The sequence below is a fragment of the Mesoplodon mirus genome (genome assembly GCF_964341445.2).
Source record: "Mesoplodon mirus genome assembly, chromosome: 20".
NCBI lineage: Eukaryota > Metazoa > Chordata > Mammalia > Artiodactyla > Ziphiidae > Mesoplodon > Mesoplodon mirus.
In genome coordinates, this window is record NC_138996.1 from 12,936,733 (window position 1) to 12,955,666 (window position 18,934).

At 40.9% G+C, this 18,934-nt stretch overlaps 1 protein-coding gene across 1 annotated transcript in view; it reads right to left on the reverse strand.

Moving 5' to 3' along the window:
- The window catches only part of KCNU1 (potassium calcium-activated channel subfamily U member 1), a gene marked incomplete at both ends in the record, with an annotated part of 134,890 nt that overhangs the window by 72,446 nt on the left and 43,510 nt on the right, over nt 1–18,934 (reverse strand). Inside the window, 6 exons of the mRNA XM_082608689.1 lie at nt 7,905–7,956; nt 8,296–8,393; nt 8,533–8,622; nt 12,061–12,129; nt 12,501–12,613; nt 16,868–17,020. Of these exons, the coding sequence (XP_082464815.1) occupies nt 7,905–7,956; nt 8,296–8,393; nt 8,533–8,622; nt 12,061–12,129; nt 12,501–12,613; nt 16,868–17,020 (575 nt within the window). The remainder of the gene's footprint in view (nt 1–7,904; nt 7,957–8,295; nt 8,394–8,532; nt 8,623–12,060; nt 12,130–12,500; nt 12,614–16,867; nt 17,021–18,934) is intronic.

The window sequence follows — 18,934 nt, forward strand, 5'->3', positions numbered from 1 at the left end:
CATCCATCTATTTATTTTTTTATTTATATATCTGTTCATGATCAGAACTTCAAGAAAATTCTTAGAGCCATGAAAGATGGCATGGATTGGCATGAAGAGAGGCTAGATCCAGGGAAACCTGGCAGGACTCTATTATAATCATTGGGACGAGAAATAAAGAGGGCCACAGCCAAAGTGGAGATGGACACCAAGGACTCGAGACAATGAAGCCCCACAGCCAACGGTGGGACTGACTACAAGAACAAAGGCAACTGTCGTGAATGCAGGAATGCAAGATATTGGTGTGTGGTCTTTGTGGGCTATTACCAGGCTGTTTTCCTTTCTGTTGGAATTGGGTGGACATGTGGTCCCTGGCCCTGCTTTAGAGAAGAGGCATTCAGGAACACCTCTGCTCTCTCTCCTACCTACAGCCACTGGTGCAGGAGGAGAGCCAAGCTAGAGAGATGAGCTGGTAGATCCACTGCAGGGGTTAGAGTTCAACCTTCCAGGTTTGGAATGCTCATCCCTAGGGAACACTGGCTGGGCTGACTCCCTTCTTAAAGAGGTCATTTAGTCTGGGATGTTGATGAAAAAAATGACCCAAGGCAAAACCTAAAGAAAACTACGAAGTAGAGTAAATTCAAGTTTGGACTTCCTATTCAAACCATTTCTTATCATGTCTGCCCATCCCTGACCCCTTTTCACACCCTCTTTCCAATTTCCTCTTCATAATTCCCCTCTCATTTACACGTGACTCCATCACAAACATTAACATTTTAAGAAGGAATCTAAAGCCTTTCTCAGCGGGTGAGGATTAGGGGAATTTGGACACAGCTTTCCTAAGGCCGCTCTCCTGTTGCCCACTCTCCACGCCATCACATACAGAGACCGGTGTGTGCTTCTCCCTGCCCTGCTTGAGGACCACCACTCTAAAATCTTAGGTGTTAGAGAATTCAGTGCTGAAATGGCAGGCAGTGAACTGTTTAGTTGGAGCTGGGCAAGTTTCTGCCCAGTAACTTATCTAATTACATATGATTCCTCCTGCTCTTAAGGCTGGCCCTACCATGCATGGTCTTCATGTTCTGGATCCAAAACACATTGGGGAATGGGTTCAAATAAGTATAATCTACCAGGACTTCTCTGCCAATTCTTATTTCATCTGAATTTCATTGATGAGAAAAATAACGAGATTCTTTTTTGAGTTTGTGTTCCCACGGGTTCTATGATAATTACCATATATGTAGTACTTACTATTTGCCAGGAACTGTTCTTAATGCTTTCTATATGAATAGACTCAACCTGTATACTCTTTATGTACTAATAGTCTCATTTAACCCCCTGAGATATGTAATATTATCGCTAACATTTTACAGAAATCTGAAACACTCTGAGAGCTTAAATAGTTTGCCTAAGATCACACGGCTAAGAAGTAAGTGAGCAATGCAGAATCCAACGTTTTTAACCACTGCACCCTGCTGCCCCTCTAAAATGTTAGATTATGAACTTAAGGGGAGAACCTCTGGTATGGTTCTATCAGGAAAAAAAAAAAAGGAAGTGATCAAAGAAGAGGGATTATAAATCATAGAACATCAGAACTGAAAAGAGCCATAGCGGCGATGAGGACTGCTGAATTTCAAAAGGATGACACTGAGATCCCAGAGGTGATGTATCTTCCCTAAACCGCATCCAATCAGTGGCACTGCCGCCGTCAGAATTCAAGTCTTCTGACTTCTCATTGAGCACAGGAGGTGGAAGAAGTTGGTGGGACTGAGCAAGCTTAATTAACTCAACGAAGAGATAATTCTTTAAAGGGAGTGGACCGGGGGGATACATTTCATCTGACTCTGAAATGTAAAATATTCAACCCGGAATCTGAACTAACTCTAAGTCAGTAAATTTTCTATTCTGTCATCCAGTGGTAAGTTCCTTAGTCCTTTTAGAAAGTTAATCCTCTGGGAGAATTTCCAAGACATCATCATGACTTTTAAATCTATAAGGCCAAGTAGTCCCCTTCCACAATGATGTCCTCTTTGGCACATTTTTGGCTAGAACTAACTCTCCAGGTTCAAATTCACACACAAGTCCACTCCCCTGGCTACCAGACCCTGAGCGTTTCATGGTACTCTGCTGCCATCGTCTGGCAGAGTGAAGTAAGAACAGCTGGCTCACTCATAGCCTGCTATTTAAGAACCTTGGTACCAGATTAATTAGAGTTGTCCTGGATGTAGTAGAAGTGGTGATGGAGGATCAGTATGGAGCAAGAAGGAAAAAAAAGTGATTCTATTATGAGAAGAATGAAAGGTTCCGGGGGAGATCAAATGCCAGATTATAAATTGAAACTCTTACTGATTCCCTAGATACTATAAATTACCTGTTATAGAAGTGGGTGAAATTTGGCATATCTACAAATATGAATGCAGAGCTCTTTTCTTTAAACAAAAACCTTTCCATCTTTATACTAGACCAACTAACTTCCTGCTTTAAAATATTTATAACAAAAACACACTTAAAAGCTAAATGATTATTCAATTTATAAAAGTTTTTGTTTTGCAAAATGACTGACAGCAGTGCATGCATATGAGTGTATAACTTACGTGCAATAGTTTGATTTGTACACTGTGTTTACAGGGATATGTCTACTGCATGAAACAATGCTGAATTTTCATATGGGATAAAGATAGGTGTAATGAGACGATACTCTTAATGTATTATTTTTTTCTTTCTTATTCACATCTCTTTAATGGGACATTTCTCCATTTAGTCAGCCTCACCCATTGCCTCAAGAATGATTCATATTGGGCCTCCCTGGTGGCGCACTGGTTACGAATCCGTCTGCCAATGCAGGGGACACAGGTTTGAGCCCTGGTCCGGGAAGATCCCACATGCCGCGGAGCAACTAAGCCCGTGCGCCACAACTACTGAGCCCGCGAGCCACAACTACCGAGCCCGCGTGCCTAGAGCCCGTGCTCCGCAACAAGAGAAGCCACCACAATGAGAAGCCCACACACCGCCACGAAGAGTAGCCCCCGCTCACCGCAACTAGAGAAAGCCCACACGCAGCAACAAAGACCCAACACAGCCAAAAATAAATAAATTACAAAAAAGAATGATTCATATTGTTATAGAATGCAAAAGAGTCAATGTTTAACGTTTGAATCCCAAATAGGCTCTTGAAGCCTATTTAATTAACAGTATTCTTTAGAGTCAAGCGTTCCGTTGCAAGCCCTCTAATAGGGATTTCAGGAAATGGCATAGGAATAGTTTCTTTCTATGCCCAAAACTGTCTTAGATTTTCACAAGAAAATTTAAAGAGTCAGAGAAAATAGATATGGTTAAGATAGAGCCTTTAGTTCAGAATGTGGGATGGAAGCATGAAAAGTTCCATGGACCTGCTCCTCCATGAAACAACAGTAACTAGTGAAAACTGAAACATACACATGCAAGCCCAATTAAAATCTCTAGAAACTGTCCTACAGGCATGTAGCAAATGTAGACAATTTATTCAAAAAATTATACCAAACCTTAGGAAGAGCTACAAGAGCCATAGGCACTTGAGCCACAAACGGCTTCCTTTCCTCCAACCCCAACTAAGTGTGACAGAAGCTCCATTCTGGGCACGTGTGCCCGGAAACACAGAGCTACCCTTCCCCCCAGCGTCCAGGCAAGGGCTATGGTGTGTCTCGGGGAGGGGCAGGGCACCAGCATTTCTTGTTCTCCCAGCCCCATGGTGCAGAGGCTGAGTCTCAGGTGAGTACATCCAAGAGGATGGAGGCTCCCTTCCTCCACCCAGCCCTCACTCATGGGGCAGAGGCCCTGCCCCAGCATCACAGGGTGAAAACCATGGGGCACTGAATAGCCTCATCCCAGCTCGCACCCAAGGCCGAGGTTTTACAGTGGGAGAGGCAAACCAAGACCAGAAGCTACCGCCACTGCCCAGAGACCGGCTCAAAAAGCAGATATGTCAATTCCAGATAGGTGGATGACCATTTCTACCCCACAGCTCCTGGGCAGTGGCTCAGAGATTCTGGCCAGAGGGAGAGGCAGGCCACTGCAATAGAGAGCGCTGATGTTCTTCCCAAGGGAATTGGCTTTACTTGGAGTAGAGTGAGGAGAAGCTCAAGCCCAAGGCTGTTCTTGAAAACAATGGTGATTTTGGTGGCAAATCATTAAGCGGATGCTGGTAACTCCATGAGAGCAACAAGGTAAACCATGGGCTAGAATTTACCACAGTGAACCAGGAAAGAGACGTAATAACTGCCCTCTCAGGGTCAGAACAAACCTCGGACTAGCCTCAGAAACTACTCCTGCAAAGGGGCTCAAATTTAATTGGATAATATTGTAAAGCAATATCTGCCTCAGGGTATTGTCAAAAATAATAAGAGGGGCCTCCCTGGTGGCGCAGTGGTTGAGAGTCCGCCTGCCGATGCAGGGGATACGGGTTCGTGCCCCGGTCTGGGAGGATCCCATATGCCGCGGAGCGGCTGGGCCCGTGAGCCATGGCCGCTGGGCCTGCGCATCCGGAGCCTGTGCTCCGCAACGGGAGAGGCCACAACAGTGAGAGGCCCGCATACCGCAAAAAGAAAAAAAAAAAAAAAAAATAATAAGAGTCACGGGCAGCCAATGAGTGTAGCCTAAGAGCTGGGTGTGATACCAACAGAGGCAGAGCGCTTAACAGAGAGTCAGGAAAGGAGACAATTAAAAAGAGCCCAGTTAAAACCACTGTCATCCCAGGGTGACTATGTGCATCCCAAGGCTATACTCTCTGATGGGCAACACCAGAGGCTTCACACTGCAGGGGAAATAGAGTTCAGTGAAATAGTCCAGCCAAGCCACTAACCACTAATCCAACAAGAAACGACAGTACCACCCCTGGTGTCCTGAGTTGCTATAACGAAAAGTTTGTGCTTCAAATTATTTGAAGAAAATGAAAAGCCAAACCACAGGATGGGAGGAAATATTTGCAAATCACATCTCTGATAAGGGACATGTATCTAGGATATTTAAAGACCTAATGCAACTTAATAATAGAAAGACAATAGCCCAATTTTAAAATGGGCAGAGGATTTGAATAGACATTTCTTCAAAGAAGATATACAAATGGCTAATAAGATCCTTATTAGAAGATGCTCAACATCTGTAGCCATTAGGGAAATTAAGTTAAAAATCACAATAAGATACTACTTTACACTCATTAGAACAGCTATTTTTTTAAAAAAAAAAGGAAAATAATAAGTGTTGGTTAGCATGTGGAGAAATGGGAACCCTTGTTCTTGTGAACTGCTGGTCGGAATGTAAAATGATGCAGCTGCTGTGTAAAACAGTATGGTGGTTCCTCAAAAAATTAGACATAGACTTAATATTTGATATAGCAATTCTACTTCTAGATGTATACACAAAAATTAAAAGAGGAACTCAAATAGATATCTCTGTGCCAATATTCATAGCAACATTATCCACAATATCCAAAAGCTGGAGAAAATCCAAGTGTCCACTGACAGATGAATGAGTAAACAAAAGGAAGTGTATCCACACAATGGAACATTATTCACCCATGGAAAGAAGTGAGGTACTGATACATGCTACAACATGGCTATGTGAAAGGAGCCAGATGCAAAAGGCCATGTACTGTATCACCCCCTCTTTGTGACATGGCCGGAAGAGGCAAATCTGTAGAGGCAGAAAGTAGGCTAGTGGTTGCCAGGGGTGCAGGAAGAGGAGGACGGGGAATGACTGCTGCTGGGTATGGAGCTTCCTTTTGAGGTATGGAAATGTCCTAAGATTGATTGTGGTGATGGTTGCGTAAATCTGCTGATATACTAAAACCCACTGAATTGCTGGACCCTTTAAAAGGATTTGGTATTTACTTCATAGTATTTGAATTATATCTCGATAAAGCTATTACCCAAAAATGCCAGAGCCTGGACCCCTGAGAAAACACTTAGTTCCTCCCAACCAACACACACACCTGGTGTCTCAGGAAGGTGAGAGGTGGTGAGACAAGGAACATAGGATAATTTTATGGTGTGTAAGGGGAGAAAATCCATAGGAAAACCCTCTTCATATGGATCCTGGTGGGCGCACTTAGAGGAGTATTTAGTAACAGTGCAAGATGACTAGAGAAGAGCAGATGGCGGTATGTGTGTGTTGAAGCAGAAGATGGCCTGAGGGCACCACCTAGGTTCCCACATCCTGACATGCACACCTACGAATGTGGGGAGACTGACAAATCCCACAGAGCAGAGAGACCAAAATAACATATGGAATAAAAAGACTAGGAGTAAAGGAAAAGGGGACTTTGCAGACCTCAAGACCAGAGGCTAAAAACTACAATGAGGTACCACCTCACACTGGTCAGAATGGCCATCATCAAAAAGTCTACAAATAATAAATGCTGGAGAGGGTGTGGAAAAAAGGGAACCCTCTTGCACTGCTGGTGGGAATGTAAATTGGTGCAGCCACTATGCAGAACAGTATGGAGGTTCCTCAAAAAGGAAACATAGTTACCATAGGATCCAGCAATCCCAATCCTGGGCATGTATCCAGAGAAAACCATAATTCAGAAAGATACCTGCACCCCAATGTTCATTGCAGCATTATTTACAATAGCCAAGACATTGAAGCAATGTAAATGTCTATTGACAGATGACAGGGTAAAGAAGATGTGGTACATATATACAATGGAATACTACTCAGCCATAAAAAAACCCAAAATAATGCTATTTGTAGCAACATGGATGGACCTAGAGATTGTCGTACTAAGTGAAGTAAGTCAGACAGAGAAAGACAAATATCTTATGATATCACTTATATGTGGAATCTAAATAAATGATACAGATGAACTTATTTACAAAACAGAAACAGACCCAGAGACTTATGGTTACCAAAGGGGAAAGGTAGGGGGGAGAGATAAATTAGGAATTTGGGAGTAACATATACACACACCTATATATGAAATTGATAAACGAGGACCTACTATACAGCACAGAGAACTATTTTCAATATTCTGTAATAATCTATATGGGAAAATAATCTGAAAAAATATATATATGTGCACATATATATATATGACTAAATCACTCTGCTGTACACCTGAACATAACACAACATTGTAAATCAACTATACTTCAACAAAAAATAAATTTTTTTAAGAAAGAAAATTCTATCTGAAAAAAAAAAGACCAGAGGCAATGGCAGGGACAATGGATTTCAGTAACAAACGACAGGAGGTGACCTAAATCCAGGAGGAACAGAGTCACTGGTTGCCAATGCAGAGGTCACAGAAGTTGACACTTACAGACCTCAGGAACCACTAAGGAGGACTCTCATGAAAGGATGCTTGGCTGTCCACTACGAGAATACCATGCGGTTAGGCAAGTTTTCTCCTGCATTTAGATAGAATACTACCGGGGAAAAGAGAAGAACCTTAGAGAAGGAGAGCCCTGACCGGAAATTCAAATTCCAAATTAAGTTTAAATGCTGAAACACTGGGATTTTACCCAAACAATCTTAACATACCTGGAAGAGACTAAGTTTCAAACCAGAAGTGACTAAGTTATCATGAATGCTCGAAATAACTTTTCTCTTCCTGCTTTGAGGGGTCAGGGTTGTTGGTGAGCTACCGAGTTCAGCTTGAGCAAAGGGGAAAGTTTCATTTCTTCATCACTGTGCCAGAATGAGTACATTGTAAGCTCCTTACAATCCATTAAGGAACAGAGTACTCAAGGAATGGTTCTGTTCGCAACACTAGAAGAAATGATACTTATGCTGGTGACAGAGGTGTTAGCTAATGCTACAATGGCAATCGTATTGCAGTATAAATGTATCAAATCATGTTGTACACCTTAAACTCATACTATGTTGTATGTCAGAGACATCCCAGTAAAATTTAAAAAAATAGAAATGGTCATGAGGGGGTATCCTCATACCCAACGAAGCAGTCAGATACAGGCTGCACTTTTAGACTGAAGGTGGGAAGACCTGCGTGACGTAGAGAAAAAGCAACAGGCTAATCATCAACATGTCTGGGATTGACTTGGAAGGTGCCTCCAGCTGGCTATGTGACTTTGGACAAAATTACTAAATCTCTTTCGGAGCTCATTTGCATGGCCCGTGAAGGGATTGAACTAGAGAACTGTAAGGTTTCTTCCAGCTCTAAAAGACTGATTCTCAGGTCTTGGATGCCCAGTGGGGAAGTATCTGCCACTTCTTGGCCAAGTTCAAGTGGACACTGTCTTTTAAGAGATAGAGTCCCTCCCCTTTCCTTGGCCACGCCCCCAGGAGCTGGGCTGAGGACAGCCAGACAGAAAGCACAGTTACCTGTCCTGTGTCGAGGATTCTTGCTTTCGCAGCTACATTTTCCAATTAGCTCGGGAGTATACACATCACTGTGACAGACGGCACAGTAAAAGAAGGCTCTGGACAATGAAAGCAAATCAAGAATGACTTATGTGAGGCTTCATGCTAAGGAAACACGGGGCTGACTCAGTCTGCCTGCCATTAAGGTGTATTCACTTTAGGACTTTCTCCCCGTTAAAGTAATAAAAAAAATATTACCTTCTGACATCCTTTGCAGATTCAGCAATAAAGAATCCTAGTGTGTTCTTACGGAGCTTAACTTGAGCAGGTGGATTTAGTATCAGCCCACTGGAAACAGAAAATAATACAGTAATTTTCCCCTCCAATTTCTGGGGCAATATATGTTTTTACCAAAGGATTCTCTAAGTTGCAGAGTTAATAGGACTCAATCTCTTTTTACTGCCAAAATTTACAGCAGAAAATGTGAATCTGTCTGCATTTAATTCATCGACTGCTGCTGAATATACTGAGGGGGTCCAGGTCATAACCCAATTTCTGAGCTGCATACGCTCCCTGGACTGTGTCCTGCATCAGAAATGGTCAAACCAATTCAGATGCAGGAAGCCTTGCTAATTTAAGCTACCCAAGGCCAAACAGGCCAAGGCCACACGGTTGCTAGTCTTCGGGTCATCCTAGTGGTGTACTAAGCCTTAGGCTATGTGTCCTTTAAAATTAAATTCATCTAATTAACTAGCTGGATTCAAAAGTTCCTTTTATTTGCCTATACAATTTTTGAACTTGTTTATCTCTGACTTCAGTTTTGTGTATCTTGACTGCAAGATTTTTGACAGCAGGAACCACATGAATTGTTTCTATTTCTACACTACTTGAATATTTTGATTGTCTATTTTATTATGGTTTTGTGTGTTGGAAAACGCTGCCTTATAAACTTCATCCATGATATTTTTTGTAGGGTGCTCCACTATGACTGAGTTCCTCACCATTTCTCCCTGCTGGTCAGGATCTCCCACTTTCATTTCCCTTCATTCAGACCTCCAGCATGGTGAGGTCTTACAACCCTATACCTCCTCTCGCTTGTTTGTGGGTGATCAAAGTACTCCTTTCCTCCTTTAAAACACACCCCTCCTTTCGTATGCACACTGGAAAGACATCAAGTCTTCCTTTGAGCAAAGCTTAGTCTGTTGTTAGGATATTCCAAAGTAACGTGCAGGTGTCAGAGCCTTACAAAAACAAAGAGCTTGTGCAAGAAGAGATCTTCAGCTCTATGCCAAGAGCAAAAGTTCAAGCAGATGACTGCATGAGACATCGTGTGTCACTTTCTGAGTACTGACTGACTGACACTAACATGTCATTGGAATCACTGCTTTTAACTTTGAAAAGGAAAGGACATGGATTTGTGCCTCCCCTGCCCCAGTATCATCAGTTGATATTCACTACCTAACAAGCATATGTTTAAGTTGTATCTTCATACCTCCTTTTTTTTTAAAGGCAGGGTCCTCTGAACTCACGTTTAAATGCTTAGTTATGAAGATACTGTCGTAATAATTTCTCTGGTTGCATTTGAAAGAAGAGGTGAACATCTTTCAAAAAGTTATTGCTTGATCCTCCCCCTGCCCCCTTCATGAATCAAGGCCAGCTGCTCTACTAGAGAACACAGGCCACTGGAACTAACTCAGAACATTCTCTGACTGGGGTCAGATCCAGCTTGACCTCTTACCGGGCGACAAATTATTCCCTAAGACAGATCCTGAGGATTATCCAGAGCTTTTGCACATCTTAAGAGTCTAGTCAAGTGCATCAATTAGAAGAAAAAATAAAAGGTGAGGAAAAAATAGGTTTTCCCCTAGTTTTTCAATATACTTGCCTGAAGCCTAGCTTTGAGATGCCCTATTTCCTTCCGTGTACAGTGACTGTGGTGGACTCAGCATAGCCTGGTGATCAGAAGTGCCCCCAGAGTAACTCACATTCTCGCTTGGCCCCTGGGCGTGGTGCAAGCTTGGGGGAATTATGTAACTTTTCTTGGCTTCTGCTCTGTACAAATGGGGCTAATTGTACCCTTCTCACAGCACTGTCGGGAGGATTCGGGAGTTAATGTAAGTGAAGTGCCGACAGCAGTGTCGGTCATGAAGTAGCAATCATGTAAGACTGCTCTTACCAGTATCTTTGCCAAATCAGGATTTAATTCTTTTCATGCATCTGACTCTTTGGTGAGAAACCAAAGAAACCTCTTTTATTGGAGGTAGATGTATGCTAGGTAGTAAACAGCACCAGAACTTCTTGAATATATGTAGAACTTAGTTGCTTATTCATGTTTCTGGTCCACAATGTCCTGACAGTCATTCTAATAAAGTTTATAGAAATCTAGGATGTTAAATGTGGAAAGGACATTAAGAGGATTTGGTATAACAGTTTCTGAATGGCAGTGAATAAAATGACTATATCACGGGGACTCAAAAAAAATTCATAGATTTTGGTTTTATAAAGTCCGAAGTGAGGTTTTGAATTCTATGTCTTTCAAACTTTGCAAATAATTCTGATGCATAACCCAGGTCACTGAAGGCCAAAAATGTTAAAACCTGATCAAGTTTCAGGCTGGTCTGAAACCCAAACTACCTGGCTCGTGAGGCTAAGATACCATCCTCTTTACTCTCACCTATTTCCAGTAGAAAGGGCACTTGTACATGGGTTTCGATTTCGAGATTTCCACGAGCACGGCAGAATTGTTAAATAAGATTCAGCCAGCCACATGGCACTATTCTTTACTCTCCTTAAGCACTTGCTCTGTACCGTATCCCACTGACCCCTTTGGCTCAGATACCTTCTACATCCTAACTGACACACTGTTTCTTCTTTCTAGCCTTTCGTATACTTTGTAGTCCCTCTGATATCATTCAAAATTATTGAATTTTGACTGTTTCCCTATGATTTTAGGGTTCCTGGTAATGTCAGTCTTCGAGCTGGAAGGGGTCTTAGGGATTAATTAATGTGACTGCCTCCTTTGACAGGTGGTGGACGCTTCTCTACGGCCACTGGGCTGGCAAATCATAATCAGGATCAGAATCTAGTCTATTGATTCCAATTTAATTCAAGGTAGTTTTGCACTAAAAAACACAGAAGCCAACGTAAGTGTTTCTTGTTCCCCATCCCACTTAAGCCTCACTTTTTATTTTTCAGCATCTTTTATCTCTATATCACTGTGGCTGATTCTGGACTTTCTTTTTTATTATATGATAACTTCTCTTACTTCTTATATTATTCAGTACGCATTTTCAGGAAATGCTGATGGTCTGATAGGTTATCTCTTTCCTTTATCAACAGCACACTTTGCCCAGCAGGCCAAATTCCCATTTTTCCATATTTTGTGGATTAGTTTCTAAGGCTAGAGTTTGTGGGAACATTTTTACCACAAATAATTCCATTTCATGGTATGGTTTCATGGTCAAGACTTACAAGATCTGGTAATATACCGAGGAACAGATCTGAGAAGGTGACCATTTCTTCTGTCTCCTGATCATGAGACACAATTGGGGCAAGGCCATAGGAACAAAGGCAGAGCTCCTGCCCACCCACTAGGGTAACCATTCTAACTAACCTCAATCATTAGAGACAGTATTAAATGCACCACAGCAGGCTGGGTGCCTTGAGAGCCTGAGGCTGGCTCTCAACAAATAGCAAAAAGCTTAGTTACGGCTGTATGTTTGGAAAAATCTTAATCATAAAGATTCCCCTCAAAGATTCTGAAGCAATTTGAAGTCTCATTGGTACCAGTAACCGTGACACACGGACTTGTGTTCGATGGCTATCAGCATGAGGTGCATCTTCACAAAGCAGAGCCTGGGAAGGAAGACAAGCAATTGTGAGGCAAGAGAGGACAGCGGAGCACCAGTTCACAATAATACGACGGACACTCTGTGCTCTTTGCCTGGGAGGACACCACCCCCTCCGCAGAGCGAGAGCCTCTCAAATATGGAATGTTCACTTGAAAGTGAATCCATCCTGGGGTAACGCAGAGCCAGTGCACCAACTGGGACAGAGATGAACCTGTCCCACACAGACTGTAAACCTCCAGGCTGCAGATACTCAAGACTTATTCATCCTTATACCTTCTGTGTTTGTCACTGAGCCTGGTCTACAGTGAGCCCTTTGTGAACACTGGGGAAAGAATGCATTGCACGAAAATGAGGAAAGTGTTTCCCTTAACTTACCGGCAAACATCAGGAAAGCTCATTCCAGCAAAGTCATCAGAGAGGCGTTGAGTCAGGATTTTGTTCTTCAGGCCGCTAAAGAAATGTTTCTGCCAGGGCTCTTTAGGGCAGACCTGGAACACACAGTCAGACCACATGAGGCACAGTGATGTGGAAAATGGGATATTCAATATACAAATTGTGTATTCTGCTCAGCACCAAACCAGTACCCATTGCATTCAGGTTCCAGAAAGATTTGTCCTCGTGCTTAACTAGAGAAATGTCAAAGGAAGAACAAAAACTCTAACATACATCTCAACTATTTCCAGAATGAAGTAGGAGCGTCACGACTTAGTTCCTCCCCAGATGGCATCCACGCCTCCTGCTGGAAATTAGTTCTTCTTTCAATAATTTCAGCAAGGTAGACTGGTTTTTGGGTCAGGAACAATAAGATGGTAAGAATAATGTGGAATCTAACTTGTCTCCCCCTAGATATGGCTGTTTAAGATTTTTTTAAAGAACATAGTTTTCTACTCACTGCCTAACCATATACCACAAAGATGAAAATATTCATGACTTCTGCTCAGTATCAGAACCCTTCTTGGTTTAAATAAACTCAAAAAGCCATCCTGATCAATGGAAATGAGAACATAAGAATCAGGGCAGTGGTAGGCTTCTAGAGAAATGGGGGATGTGACAAAAGGATTTCTCTCATAAAAAGCTAAATGTTGTCTAACTGGGAGGCGGGGGGGGGCAGATGTTGCTGAGTAACTCATCTCTGACGTCTGTGTAAGACCCCCAGGGATCCTGTTTTGCTCTATTTGCATCCTCCTCATCCTCCTCCATCCACAGCCATAAGAATCACCACCACGCTGCTCTGATAGGGCACGACTGGCCCCTTAAAGCCCACAATCTCCAATGAAAGCCTGGAATTCCTAGGAACTCAGAAACACCATGGCAGTGGAGAGTTAAGGCCAGTTCAGAAACACTCCTCAGACGGCCATCTTGTGGTTTAGGAAGAACAAAACAAAAACAAACACACAAACAAAAAAATTGTGCCCTGCTAATAAAAAGGACCATCTCTTTCCAATACACCTCATCACTGTCTCAAGATGCAGCTGACTCTCTTGCATTTTCCCCCTTTCTTAAAGTCCTCTCCCGGTGCAGTTCAAGTCACGATGTCCTCGTGACCAAAGAAACTGGCTTAGTGCTGCTAATCCAAATGTTCCAGGTTTTGCAAGAGGGTAAAAAATAACCATAGAGATGATGTCCTGAGTCAGTTTTTTTTTTGAAATAAAGACTTATTTTTTATTTATTTTAACATCTTTATTGGAGTACAATTGCTTTACAATGGTGTGTTAGTTTCTGCTGTATAACAAAGTGAATCAGCTATACATATACATATATCCCCATATCCCCTCCCTCTTGCATCTCCCTCCCACCCTCCCTCTAGGTGGTCACAAAGCACCGAGCTGATCTCCCTGTTCTATGTGGCTGCTTCCCACTAGCTATCTATTTTACGTTTGGTAGTGTATATATGTCCATGCCACTCTCTCACTTCATCCCAGCTTACCCTTCCCCCTCCCCGTGTCCTCAAGTCCATTCTCTATGTCTGCATCTTTATTTCTGTCCTGCCTGTCCTGCCCCTAGGTTCTTCAGAACCATTTTTTTTTTTTAGATTCCATATATATGTGTTAGCATACGGTATTTGTTTTTCTCTTTCTGACTTACTTCACTCTGTATGACAGACTCTAGACAAAACTAAAAATAGAACTACCGTATGACCCAGCAATCCCACTACTGGGCATATACCCTGAGAAAACCATAATTCAAAAAGAGTCATGTACCAAAATGTTCATTGCAGCACTATTTACAATAGCCAGGTCATGGAAGCAACCTAAGTGTCCATCAACAGATGAATGGATCAAGAAGATGTGGCACATATATACAGAGGAATATTACTCAGCCATAAAAAGAAACAAAATTGAGTTACTTGTAGTGAGGTGGATGGACCTGAGTCGGTTTTTTTAAAATCAGAACGGGAAACAGGATGACAAGATGGATTTTGGATTTGGATAGTAGAATCAGGAGCACGAATAAATCAGTTAGATGAGATCTAATCTAAATTTAAGCTTAAGGCAATTCTCTGTGCCTAGAACCAACTGGAGATGCTCCTCAGACTACGATTTCTCACCATATAATCAACATAGATCAACAGAGTCAGAATACATGGCATTGACCCAAGGCTTTCTAATCTGACTGCCCAGAAGTTTTACAAATATTCACTCAATACCTGGAAAAAATCAGGTTATGAGTAGATTAGCAAGTCTTATTTCATAGATGCAGAAACTGACAGAGAAAGTTTAAGTGCGTAATCTGAACAAAACTGGACATAAGACACTAGCATCCTGATAGTTAAACCTAAGTTAATAGGTTTAAGTGACTAAATTAATTTTAGTTAATTAATTTAATTAATTACAGAATCTAAATCACCAGAGCAGAGTACAACATGAAAAAATCTTGCCCTGTTTAGCATTTCTGAGAGTTTCAGACTTCACTCCCCCCAACCAAAAACTTATCATGACCACAAATCTCTCTTAATTCCTATCTTCCAAAAGCCACCTTATGAATATTGACAGGTGACCATCATCACTGAGGAGGTTCCAACTTTAGATAAACAAACAATCAAAAAAAAAAAAAAAACAACCCAAACCCAACAAACAACAGCAATAAAACCACAACAGGGCAGGTTGTACATCTCTTCCCTCCTATATTTCCATGAAGGAGACAAAGTTTTCATACAGAGTTCACACTCTATTTTCTCTAGACACAGAGATTAAAAATCACAGTCCTCACAACACGTATTGCAGTTATCCTGCACGTTCTAAGCTTACAACACACAGGCAATGTCCTCACCAGCCATTTCCTGGGCTACACACAGTGACCACTAAGTGAAGGTTAAAGCATGTTCGCTGTATCGTCACCAAGGCTCATTCCTACTGCCTGATGGTCGATTTTATTTCTCTGTATATGGCATCTCCTCACATTCACAGGGGGAATTACTAGAGAATGCTGTGGTTTCCAGTTAGCATTTTGCTGACCAGAGTATCTCTTGAATCTTTACCTCTTTTGCTTTTCCTTAACAGCACCAAGGAAGGGACTAGAAGAGGTGTACAGATTTTTTAAAATTTACTGGACAAAGGAAATAAAGTGCAAAGAGAAGCCAAGAAGAAAACTGGGTATAAGAAGAGGCAAATGTGGACGCATAATTAAATGGAGAGAAAGGTGACTCTCTCTGGAGAGGCTTTGGACAGTAGGATACCAGGCCCAGCTGAGAGTTAGAACATCTTTCCCACAGCATTTCACAGGGAATGGCATTTGGAAGGCATACTATGTGCTACAGTATTTCATCCCAGTAGTCCATTTAGCCATTTATTTTGTCTCAAACAAAGGTATCAAAAGACCTGATGTAGAAGACTGGGAGAAGATATCTAACAGCCAGAGGCACAGGGCATAGTGGTGAGACTGAAAGTCAGACAATTCTACATCTGCTACTTACTAACTTACTATTAGTTAGCATCCATGACTGGGATACTACCTTGAAATATTGAGGGAAACACAATGTGCTTAAAATGCATGACACAGTAGGCATTCAACATGTGGCTACTATTATTATTACTGCATAGAATATCCCAAAATGACCCGGAAAATTAGATTTTAATATTATTTGTAATATTATTTCTCTTTAATGACTATAATTAATTATTATTTCAATTACTTGGTATTTAACATATATTTAAATGTATGATTTCTCCACTAATAACATAACCTTTATTTATATTTCTACCTTCAATAACTCAAAGTGCTTCTACATTTATGAATACATTTACTGTCATAACGTCATGGATTGCTGGGAGGAAGCAGGGTTATGATTTCTTTTCTTTTTTTTTTTTGCAGTACGTGGGCCTCTCACTGTTGCGGCCTCTCCCGTTGTGGAGCACAGGCTCCGGACATGCAGGCTCAGCGGCCATGGCTCACGGGCCTAGCCACTCCGTGGCATGTGGGATCTTCCCGGACCGGGGCACGAACCCATGTCCCCTGCATCGGCAGGCGGACTCTCAACCACTTGCGCCACCAGGGAAGCCCATGGTTATGATTTCTATTTTGCAGGTATTCTTAGGCAACAATAAGATAAACAACTTCTTCAAGGTCAGTGTGGTACTTGGGACTTCAATCTAGATGTCTCAATCCCTTCCCAGCTCAAGTAGAAGTCAAATCTCATTTCTTGGGGCCTTCTTGCTTCCCTCAATTTTTATTTTCTATTTATGATATTAATTTATGAGGACATGGGGACAGAGCCAAGATTCAACATCAGTTTACAAGGTTACCTTCTTGTCTTGCTCAACAAATAGAGATGTTAGAAAGGTACACAAGCCTGGCACCAAACAGCCTTGGGCGATAAATCCGAGCTTTAATTCAGCAAAGCAGATGATGTTGTCTCCAGTATTCCAGTTCCAGCTGGGGATCTTTGGCAGAAACACCTGTTTCATGGTAGAAAGTAGTAGAAACAGACTTGTGGATACAGAGAACAAACCAGTGGTTACCAGTGAGGAGAGGGAAAGAGGGAGGGGCAAGACAGGGGAAGGGGATTAGGAGATACAAACTACTATGTATAAAGTAAATAAGCAACAAGGACATAATGTACAGCACAGGGAAGTATAGCCATTATTTTGTAATAACTTAAATGGAGTATAGTCTATAAAAATACTGAATGACTACGTTGTACACCTGAAACTAATACAATATTGTAAATCAACTGTACTTCAGTAAAAGAAAAGAAAGTCAAAGATTAGAAAGAAATATACCTCAAGAAAGTTCCCCGAATTTGCAATCATTTTGTTCGCTTGTTTTATGTTTTTGAAATATAATTAACGTATAACATTATATTAGCTTCAGGTGTACAACGTTCAGTATTTGTATATATTGTCAAATGATGACCACAATAAGTCCAGTTAACATTCATCACTACTGTAATTACAAGTTATTTTTTCTTGTGATGGGAACTTTGAAATTCTATTCCCTTAGCAACATTTAAATATAAAATAAAGTATTATTAACTATAGTCACCATGACTCTTTTATACTAGAAATTTATACCTTTTGTCCCCGTTTCCCCATTTTGCCCACCCCCACCTCTGGCAACCACCAACCTGTTCTGTGAATCTATGAGCTCAAGGTTTCTTTTTTGTTGTTATTCAACATATGAATGAGATCATATGGTATTTGTTTTTCTCTGTCTGACTCATTTCACTTGAGGTCCACTCGTGTTGTTGCAAATGGCAAGATTTTATTCTTTTTTATACTTTTTGAGAGGACTGTGTAGTCTGGTGCTTTTGAATGCAATGTTCTGTATTTGTCTAAGTCATGAGGTATAATATGTTGTCTAAGGCCAATGTTTCCTTATTGATTTTTTTATCTGGATGATCTATCCATTGAAGAAAGTAGGGTATTAAAGTCCCCAACTATTATTGCATTGCTATTTCTCCATTTAGATTTGTTAACATCTGCTTTATAAATTTAGGTCCTCCTATGCTGGTGTCATAAATATTTACAAATGTTGTATCCTCTTGTGGGATTGACCCTTTTGATAATGTAATGCCCTTCTTTTTCTCTTATTACAGTCTTTGTTTTAAAGTCTATTTTGTCTAATATAAGTATAGATTCCCCAGATTTCTTTTGCTTTCCATTGGCATGGAATCTATTTTTCCATCCCCTCACTTTCAGTCTGTGTGTGTCCTTATATCTAAGTTTCTTGTAGGCAGTGTATAGATGGGTCTTATTTTTTTTGTCTATTCAGCCACTCTATGTCTTTTGATTAGACAATTCAGTCCATTTATATTTAAAGTAATTATTGGTAAGTATGTATTTACTGCCATTTGTCAAGTGTTTTCTGGAAGTTTATAATTCCACTGTTCCTTTCTTCTCCTCTTGTTCTCTTCATCTTTGATTTGATGACTTTCTGTAGCAGTATGCTTAGATTCCTTTCTCTTTACCTTATTTACTATAAATTTTTGCTTTGTGGTTACCATGAAGCTTGCATAAAACAACTTACAAGTCTCTTTTAAGTTGATAATAACTTAAGTTTGATCACATCAAAAGCTCTATATTTTTATCCCCACAACCCAAGTTTTATTTTTTATATTACAATTTACATCTTTTTATTTTATGTATCATTTTACAAATGATTGTAGTTATTTACTACTTTTGTTTTTTAATCTTCATACTAGCTTTGTAAGTGATTAATCTATCACCTTTACAACATTAGAATATTTGGAATTTTCCTATATATTTACCTTTACCAATGAGACTTATACTTTCATGTTTACCTTTTACTAATTACCCCTTTCATTATAGCTTAAAGAAGTTCCTTTAACATTTCTTGTAAGGTTTGTCTAT